This window comes from Sardina pilchardus, chromosome 17, assembly GCF_963854185.1.
Source record: "Sardina pilchardus chromosome 17, fSarPil1.1, whole genome shotgun sequence".
Lineage (NCBI taxonomy): Eukaryota > Metazoa > Chordata > Actinopteri > Clupeiformes > Clupeidae > Sardina > Sardina pilchardus.
Window position 1 is genome coordinate 25420345 of NC_085010.1, and position 10387 is coordinate 25430731.

General features: G+C 39.8%; 2 protein-coding genes across 3 annotated transcripts in view; one reads left to right on the plus strand and one right to left on the minus strand.

Annotated features, from left to right (window-relative positions):
- Positions 1-1266: 1266 nt before the first annotated feature.
- Positions 1267-2569, minus strand: mrps33 (mitochondrial ribosomal protein S33). The gene is made up of 3 exons (XM_062518061.1): positions 2381-2569; positions 1788-2004; positions 1267-1703 (listed from the first exon to the last, which is right to left on the minus strand). Exons 2-3 carry the CDS (start codon positions 2000-2002, stop codon positions 1598-1600), a joined length of 321 nt encoding a protein of 106 aa, XP_062374045.1. The 5' UTR covers positions 2003-2004; positions 2381-2569; the 3' UTR covers positions 1267-1597.
- Positions 2570-9122: 6553 nt separating this feature from the next.
- Positions 9123-10387, plus strand: part of tmem178bb (transmembrane protein 178Bb) — a 98963-nt gene continuing 97698 nt past the window's right edge. The window contains exons 1-2 of one of the 2 annotated variants that reach the window (XM_062517652.1): positions 9123-9169; positions 9859-10387. The exon at positions 9859-10387 is cut by the window's right edge and continues 236 nt beyond it. In XM_062517652.1, the coding sequence (XP_062373636.1) occupies positions 10242-10387 (146 nt within the window). In that variant the 5' untranslated portion in view covers positions 9123-9169; positions 9859-10241. Of the gene's footprint in view, positions 9170-9732 lie in introns of those variants that run through there. The other variant, XM_062517651.1, reaches the window with a different exon arrangement.

The window sequence follows — 10387 nt, forward strand, 5'->3', positions numbered from 1 at the left end:
ATCCGACCCACATCACCTACGGGTCTTGTCCATTATAGAGATGGGTCTTACCTCTGAGAAGTGACTTGAGACATTGCTGCTGACCACATACTGTATGTGTATTCAACATGTTTCCTGCCTTTGAACAGTACCAAGTAGTAGTAGTTCAGAACAATAAATGTAACCAAATGTCATTTGTTAAATGTCAAAACATTTGTAAGATTACAGTCTCAAAAGGGCACTGTGCTGATTATGAATGGTCAATATTAATATTCATTGTTAACATCCCGTCAGGTCCAAAACACAGACAGGCAACTTGTGATCATGGGGTTTATCAAATGCTAAATCCAAATCTATAAAACCCAGAGAAAACAGGGGTAACACTGAGGACAGTCCAACAGGGGGTAAATGGCCTCAACACTACAATATTATGAATCTCACCATGGATTAACGTCAACTGTGTATAATATGTTAAAGCATGAAAAACAATGTTACCCAATAAGCGAAGCTCCTTAAAAGTTTTGGTCTCAAAGGTTCCCTCCCAGCTGGAGGAGGCAGGGTCCTCGTGGAATGTTTTGATGAGAACGCAGCTCCATGGTGTATTTAAGTACAGAAATCATGGGGTATGACAAAAGGGTAATAGCATTGGAATAACAGAAATGAATCTTCAAGTAATTTAAAATGTGCATATCACATTCTCAAAAGCCTTTTAGATCCGGCGAAAACGGGCAAATCATTAATTACATGCACTGTACCTCTCTGAATCCCACAATTACCCCTTGTAATTTACATTTTAAAGGACTATGTGACTAATGATGTTGAAATTGTAACTAAATTGTGATTACAGGTTCACTGTATTGCTAAAGTCTGATACATAAAAACAATACATCATATTTGGATAAAATGTTCTCCATTTCTCCGTGAGCAACGAAACATGACATGAAAATTACTGAAAACACCTAGAGAATATAAAAAAGACCATTCCTTGGGTGGTTACCATCTCTGTTATATTTGTATGAAAACTAACGCACACCTGTGGTTTTTTTTTTCTGAGGTACTAGTCGCAGGATGTTTCACAGGTTTCAGACTGGCATCGGGAAAAGAGTGTGCGGCCTCCTCCACTTTTTCTACCATCTCTGTTATGCCAGTTTTTTTTACTAAACTCACAGCTGAGCTCACCCAGCTCACTTTACTCTGTAAGTAACAATGAAAGTACAATTATGAAAAACATGTATCCACAGAGCAAAGTTATCTTTTTGATAGTAAAAAAAAACAGGGAGAACAAAATATACATAGTTCTTTTATGAACATCAGTCATTTACAACACCTGTAAGATACTGTGGAGATAGTACAGTGAGAGATCACAATCTCTATGTTCAAATGAAATATCACACTTTGAAAATCAATAACAGACTTCTAATAGGTGGAATCCTCTTGTGGATAAAGGTATTATCACATTTAAGATTGTTGACACAGTGAATAAAATGCATTTGTCCGCAGTAAAAGGTCCAGCCTAGTTGTTTGTGGGTGGATAACTTTTGCATTCCATAGAGCATAATCTCAGCCATTGTTCAGTTATGTACAAGGAAGAGTGTCCAAGAAGTAATGGAGATGCATGTTATTTCTTCTTTGTGGCTCTTTTGCCTTCTCCCTTTTTAGGTTTCCCTTTTCCTCGTAGCTTCCTGAGCCGCCGCATCTCTTCTTTGAAGTCCTCATGCTCATCTCTGAGGGAACAAAACAAATTCAATCAATTTGTTATGTTCTAGCAATCATACAAGTGGTAGATACATTGATTGTGACTGCCTTACCTGAACAATCCCATGTATCTCAGCTTCTGGGTCATGGCATAGTAGATTCTGTGTTGAGGATACCAGTCGTACGTCTCTTTTTTCTGGGCCATAGGCGGTTCCTTGAACAGCTCCACTACCTTCATGGACTTGGAATCAGTGGGACGCACAACGTCCCCAAATATCCGCGCGCTGAGACGCGCCATACGCACAGCATAATTGGAAAGCCCAGCCATCACTGTAGATAACAGGTAACAGAGGTTTACATATTCAAATACATGTATTCAGCCATACATACATACGAACATTACGTTCTTCCCAATATTAACGTCAAGACATATTTGCAATAACACTGGTCACTGTTAATACCTAATTTCCATCGTCACGTTCCAACACATGTTGACGTTACCAAAGACTCAACGTTACTGAATGTCAAATGGATCAGATTAATTTCACATGGCTATCTAATGATTTTATTATAAATATACAGTGTACTTGGATGTTTACAAAACATCAAAATTACTACGTTTACAAGAACCAAGCAAGGCATGTTAAACAAAATGGCATGCAGAGCAACATTACAACGTTAGCTAACGTTACAGTGGGCTACTGACCTTATTCAAACATTAACAGCTCGCTGATCCAGGGATGAATACCATGCAACAGATATCACGAACAATACTTCATAATGTGTAAATAAGAGGCCCGACAACAGTTCACCGAAAGGTTGCCGATAAGTGATGGGAAATGAAATTGAATTTAGCTATCAAACTTCTTCTTCTCACCCTTGAATGACAGAGTACTCTTTTAACACTCCGGACAGTTACGAAACGAGCCGATTTAGGTTCCGCTTACTATGGTGTCTATTTTCCACCGACACGATCTGTTCGTTTATTAATAGCGATTGAATGCAGTTACAACTTAATAAATTATGTGACACAGTTTTGAATTCAGTAGCTTAAATAAGCTCCTAAGGCATAGGAAGTCCAGGTAATACCAAAGGAAGTGTGGTGGGGAAATGTGTTGTAGTCGTACTCATATGGTCATCTGTCAGAGAGCAGAGCCAGCCAGTTTCTTTTAGGTCTATGGCAGAGCCAGCCAGTCCGAGTCTTTTTCTCTGGCCAACTATGCAACACTGGGTCTTCGAGAAACTCTTACTTTCCATGAACGTATTGGGTGAAAGATTGTTACAGAACGTCATGGGTAACACAAAGTTGTGTAGCTTGTGTAGGATAGCCTACTGCGTAACCTAATCCATGAAACTGAGTCAACAGCATAAGTTAGGCCTATGTGCATGGGTAAAAAGTAAGGCTTAAAAAAATGAGAGACGGAGACAACTGCAGGCCACAACAATACGTTTTTTGACCAGTTAAACAATTCGTTTTGAATACTATTAGACTAGGTGAGATAACGTCATCTATTTAGGCAAACTGAAATACTGGTCTACACCAGACGATGGAGACAAATCCACAGAAATGTAAAGCTAAAAAGGCAACTATGTTTCTCAAAGCTAAAACGTCACAGGCCAAAGCAGTGGCGTCCTATCCATTGATGCAGGCTTGCCACATTGGCTATTCGTGGCGTGCCACACAGTGTTAATGGCAATCCAGCAGTGGTGGACGAAGTACATTGATTATGTACTTAAGTGAAAGTATAGATACCTTGTGTCAAATATTACTTGAGTAAAAGTGAAAGTACCCACTTTGAATTTTCACTTAAGTAGAAGTATAAAAGTATTTGCCTTCACATGTACTTAAGTATTACAAGTAAAAGTACTTCAATGAATTATGGTTCTAATGGCTTAATAATTATAATTTATCCTTTTCACATCAAAGCTCCTGCTAAATCAGCTTATATAAGGTGAAATACTAATGCCACTCTTCAAATAGTTTCTTACATTTGTCTATTTGCTTAGAAGCTATCTACAGTGGGGAGAACATGTATTTGATACCATGCTAAAGTTGCCTAAAAAGAGAAATATAAAATCATCATTTGTCAATTGATCTGAATTGCCTTAATTCAAAAAATGAGTAAAAATCAAACTGCAAACAAACAGATTGCCATGGTGCTTTTTCCAGTAGGCCTATTAGCCTGTTTAATGCTCATTGAGCTCAATGCAAATCAAACAGGCTAATAGGCCTACTGGAAAAAGCACCATGGCAATCTCTAGCTGTGGTGAAGGGTATGATGACGTGGGGCTATTTTAATTCCAACGGCCAAGGGAACTTTATCAGGATGCATTTATCCTGGATCCATGAAATAGCTGTCCTTTAAAAATAAAAATCTGCCTGCCCCTATGTTAAATTCCCATAGGGTTACATAGGGGGTCAAATACTTCCTTCCCCCTAGCATTTATTAAGAACATTTATTGATTTACGATACATTATTCAATCACAAAGAGAATTGGTGTCCTTAGCCCCCCCCCCCCCCCCCCCCCCCCCATTATGATAATAATGACAAAGTAATTTTGTTGTAGAAAATACATTTGTTAAGAACTATGATGCTGTTTGATTCATTTATAAATGGTACACTGTCACTTTAAGACTCTTGCCGGCTCCACTCAGTGGCTGCCCTTTATAAAGCGGAGATATCAGTTATCAATGCACTCTCTCCCTTTCATGCACGCTCACACGTTCCCTATTACGTTATGAGTAACGTTATGAGTAACAAACATGCACATTAGATTTGCTGCAATAGAGATTTCAAAGAGTAGGCTTTCATCTCTATGTAACATTGATATTGACATTGTAAATGTACACGTTCTCTAAGAAGAGTGTTAGTTTGCAGGAATGTTAACCACAACGTCGTTGCTGGGAAAAAAAAAAATAGCGAAAAGCCAATGATAGCCTAAGTGCGTGGCGGGCCAGATCTAAACTAATGCATGCTCGGTGGGCCGCACTGAAGTGCGTGCAGGACGCAGTTTGGACACGTGATTCGTTTTGCGAAAATGGAACGAGAGGGTTTTCATAAACGTAACGGAGTAAAAGTACGAGTTTTCACTTAAAAATGTAGTGAAGTCAAAGTACAAAGTCTCACCAAATATAAATACTAAAGTAAAGTACAGATACATCAATATGCTACTTAAGTATTGTAACGAATTACATGTACTTCGTTACTGTCCACCACTGCAATCCAGTCACTGAAACAACAGCTGCCTTGCAAAAGGACTGATACAGCTGTACAACTTTAATGGACTAATGTTAGACCTAGGTGTTATATCGTTGTGGGTGTTTAGGCTGTAGCCTAGGTGTTCATCTTTATGTGCATGTTGTAGTAACAAGACATCTAAATTCACTCACAAGACTCAATGTATTTCAGCTAGTGTCCACCCAGCAAGTCAAACCGCTAAAAATGGCATCATAATAGATATTTGATTATATGTGTGTGAGTCATTTGCCTGTGATGTGCAGGCTTGTTTTGCCACAGTGCCCATAAGCTATGCCCATAGAAGAGGGCTTAGAAAGCGACAAGTCACAAGGCAATCTCTATTACGATCACGTTCCTCCTCTCCTCAAAAAGAATGTATCCATTAACACTTTTCCAGGGACCGAGGGAGGGGGGAAGGGATGAAACAAGATAACACTTCCTCAAATAGAGTAAAACAAATTGCTATGGTGTCCAAACTGTGTTTTGAGATTACATTGTAGGGTGCTGGGGAAAAAAATGTTGCAAGCCAAGTCAGGCTTTGAAACTGTAATTAAAATTCAGCTGTCAGGCTGTCACTCACTCTGTCTGAAAGAAAATTACCCGAGCGTTGTCAAAATTCTGCACGGAGAAGAACTCCCAAGCGGTAAGGGGAAAGCAGGCTATCAACTCCAGAACAGAAAGAAGACTTAATTGAATGAGGGTGGGGGAAAGAGATGGTTGTAACATTCTCCCTACCTTTTCTTTCGAAGGAGATATCACAAGAATCGTGTGCCAATTTTATGATACGGCTCACAAGTAATTTCCTGGGGAAGGGAATAGATGTGGAAGTCATTTGTTCAGAACATCCCATCCATGCACTCTGTAGCATTTGAAGCCCAATTATTCTTTTCTCTGTCCCATAAATAGGACAATTATGGGGATTCCATGTGTGTAGGTGGCCGCAGGAGAGCGAGAGATGATGTACGCTCTCATCACTTCTAGAGACGTGTATAGTGGGCGCATCTGAGAGGAATAAAAAAAGGTCAAATGTTCTTCAGTCACTTTAATAGGCAAATTCTGTCTCTTGTCTTGAGAGCTCAGGTTCTTTTCTCTTACTCTCTGACACACACACACACACACACACACACACACACACACACAACCCAACTTTAGCAGAGAATATGCATGTTTCTGATGTGCTATGGAAATATTAATGTTGATTGGTTTGGAGGGGACAATGCTTGTTTGGAGAGAACAATGCACAGTCTGTATCGGCGTATATGCCTATTTTCTAGATCTTTATGGCAGTTTTAATTTAAAGCCAAAGACTGCCTCCTATATTGGTGTTGGAGAAACATTGTATTGAAACATGTATTCTTATATATTGATAATCTGAAAAAGCTCTTATACGTGTTGCAAAATATGATAATGGAAATGAAAGTTGGAACTGCTGTTTTAACTTGAGCATGAACCTTATGCTCTGTTTGCTATTTTGTTTAAAAGTTATGTTCTGTTTAAAAGTTCTGTTGAACGGCCCTTACCTGTGCAATTCTTATCCAAGTAATACCTGTGTCTGTGGCTGCTGTAATTTACTCAGTTGCATTTGTCCGTCATCCAGCAGACTGGGGTTGATAGCTACAATGTAATGTATGTGTTATTACAAAATCCTAGTCTGAGGAAGGGCTGCAAAAGCTCGAAACGTTACTTTTTTTAAAAAAACATTTTTGGGAGCTCCTCGGTGTTCGGATCTTTTCTGATACCCTTATTACAAAATCCTTACACACATCTTTAACAATTTGGTTAACAAAATGTGTATCAGTATCATTGAACATTTTTCAGGAAAACCTCACTTAGGAATTATCCTTTGATACATGGCCTTTACCACTGCAGTAGCATCTGCCTTAGCTGTTGGAAAAATGTCCACCCATTTAGAAAAATGATCAATATTTTTTCTTTTCACAAGGGATTAACTCAATATAATCCATGTTATGATTTAAAAAGGCATTTAAATTACTCCCTTTCCAGGTTTTAAATTGCCCTGAGTGTTATGTTATACGCATGCATCTGTCACAATGTTTTTTTGTTAATCCAAATGTTGTGAGTGATCAACTTTGAGACATGAGTTACTGCATGGCTCATTTTCATAATGATGTGAAACCAAGCTCTTGGTAAAACAGGAAGTTGGGTGTCCTCATGAACCCACTGACCGTTTTCACTTATCAGCTCTTATGTCATGGGATCATGGGAATGAAAGTTGGAACTGCTTTTTTTTTTTACTTCAACTTGAGCATGAACCTTATGTTCTGTATGATATCCTGTTCTGACGTTATGGTCTGTTTAGAAGTTCTGTTGCACGGCCCTAAGTAGTGCAGTCAATCGTGAAAGTATATGCAAAAAAGTGTGTAAGCCATGTGAAAATATGTGGCAAGTACAGCCAGAGACTCTGCTTGTAAACACATGAAAGGAAGCACTCGGGCACAACTCACCAGAGTCTGGTGTGAGCCATTATGTGTTGTTTCGTTCTCTCTCTTTGCAAAGGTAATACAATTGTATGTCATGTGGGATCACTGGTTTTTGTCTTTATTTGCACAAATAAAGCATACAATTATACAACTATTGGGTTAAAAGTTCTACAAGAACACATGCAAAGTGAATTCTTGTCTAGAATATAGTGACCAACAGCTATGTAGTGCAGTTTATTATGTTAGACCCGCTAGATGATTAAAATGACAACCCACTCACCTGCAGGGAATAGTGGAACTGTGGTTGATACTTCAGCTCGACGTTGATTAATTTTTTCCATTCTTCTCCACTTCAGCATATATTGGAATTCCACACTGCCACTTGTCCTTTTAGGGTTCAAAATGAGCTGTTTTTCTGTTTGAAATGTATATTCAAATTTTCACCTCGCATGCCAAAGCTCCAGTTATCTAGTTCAACCTCAATCGAGCATACACCTGGTTTAGGTAATTTAGAATACAACCAAATGAAAGTAAGCAATAAAGTGCAGAGAAGCAGAAACCCCAACAGGCTTAGTTGCAGCCTTCACCAATAATAGCAAAATGCCATAATATTATGCAACATTTTGAATAAAAAATAGTATGACTCAACCTCATGTAAACCATTAGCCACAAAAAATTACAATTGTCTTAAAAAAAAACTGAACATGCACAACTGACACCCCTAAATCTTGTGGAACATTTTGCTCTGCTAGTATAGTAAGGATAGGGTGAAGATCTGCAGATTGCCAAGTTGAATAAGAAAGAATCTCTGAATTAGCTATAAAATAGCTCTTCAACAGCACAGAAATGTCTGTTACTCTTATTGGGTTACGACTACAAAGCATTAGAGGACCAGCGTTTTGTGAGGGGTAGGGCAGGTACCTCCCCAAACCATATAAGAGGGGGCAACTCAAAGCTAATGGATAGTCCTGGATATTCCATTCTCTTTCAATGATTATCTAATGGGAAATGATGTTCACATCCTGTCTTACATTTGCTCAATAACATGAGAAATGTTATTATAAATAATGTAGACTTGAAGTTATAATGTTTAGACAGGTCTGTAAGCTATTATGAAAGATTGTTAATGATGCCATTTTGGCTCTATTATCAATGAATCTTTGTATTGTTAGCAATACAAACAATATTAGATTTAAAAAAAAAAAATCAAAAATAGTTTTCAATGGGTGAAACCAGATAGAATGTATGCTGCAGCTGCGGCGAAGCTTGATCTTTCTCACTTTCTCAACGTGTGTGTGTGTGTGTGTGTGTGTGTGTGTGTGTGTGTGTGTGTGTGTGTGTGTGTGTGTGTGTGTGTGTGTGTGTGTGTGTGTGTGTGTTGTGAGAAAGAGAAAAGTAGAAGACACTGAGACAGAACACGTCACCCTCTGCTTGAAAGCGCCGTGCTGCACTGTTGCTTTAAGAAGGTGCTTTAATAAACCATGAATCTCACGTTGACAGCATGACATCACCGCTGTATCGCCTCGAAACGAAAGGGACCTCTGAAGTATGCTTTTCCAGGTGTAATATGCTACTAACCATGGCTTTATTTTGAGAAGGAGCTACAAGACCATCGTTAGATATCGTTGGTTATGCAGAATATGCAGTTGATAAATAGAACCTGTAATCTAATGTGAATGCAAGTAAGTCTCGCATATTAAACGCTAAATGAATCGGTCTGTCCCTCAGTAAAGGAACGACAAACAGAATTGTTACCGTGGCTTTTTTTTTTTAAGAAAAAAAAAACAGCCATAGAAAATCCTCTGCTTCGGAACGGTGAGTAGCGTATGCATACAGTACTCTTATTTGTTTCTCAGTAGGCTAGTATGTGGGCCTTGGGCAGTTCGAACAATTTGCCGTCAAAGCATCTGGATCCAAATTGATAGGCTACTGTGAACGAATTGTCCAGACACGACCATGAGATAGCCGGACATGGTGATTATATCCTTTATAAAGACACTGGGGCAAATGATTCAGTTCAGTTAGCCAGTGCGTGCAGCTGACATGACACCCCGGAGTATTTTGATTGCACGGGGAAATTACATGTGGCCGGAGTCATTTCATATTAGGCTGTGCGATATAAACTTGCATCGTATAGGGACGTTTGAATTACGCAGGTATGTTCTGGCATACGAATGTTTAGTGTGAGACCCTATCAAACTGATACTGCATGGAGAGCGAGCAGACCTCTGGACTGTCTTGGGGAAGAAAAAAAGGGGTGGGGTGGGCTTATACCGACAACAAAACATGACCTGTTTATTTGGACAGAATCAGAGAGCAACCGCTGTCAAGCAAGGGCACTGTTTTGACAGCGATTTCGTCAAAGCAGCATTCCCTTCATGACGCCTGTGTTTTATGATAATATTTGTCAGGCTACATGTTTCGGACAGATTAGGATGGATTGAAACGTAGTCCATTGGTTTGATGTTTTTCTCTCTCTCTCATTCTCTCTCTCTTTCTGAAAGGTCCGACGCTAAAAAGGCTTCTAGTTTTCCAACAGCCTCTTAGGCAGTGAATGCTCTTGTGTTGTTTCATTCAGAAGGACGGCTCCAGAACGGATGGACGTTGAGAAGGGACAGAGATAAGCATATTTTTCTTTTGCTGTTCACAGGACTGTTCGATTAGGCTACGCGATACAGTAGCCTAAACAGCAACTCAACCGCTGTGTCAAAAGAAAATGTATGTCTGAAAGCCTGGCTCAATTCGATTCGCACGTTTTTTCGGCACTTAGGATGGTTTCAGTGTTGTGCCTGAGAGGTGATGTAAGCTGAGCTTTTTGGATGCGGGTGCCCGCCGAGGAGCTGTCCACGCTGTCGAAGTGCTGATGCGGCTCTGAGAGGACGCTAGAATGGCTGCCGGGAAGTTGCTGCTCTACGCCGGTCTTTCCCTCTCTCTGTGCGCCCTCGGAATGCTGGCCGTGGCTATCTGCTCCGACCACTGGTACGAGACGGACGCTCGCAGGTACCAGGAACGGTGCCGAAGTTTCTCGAGCCG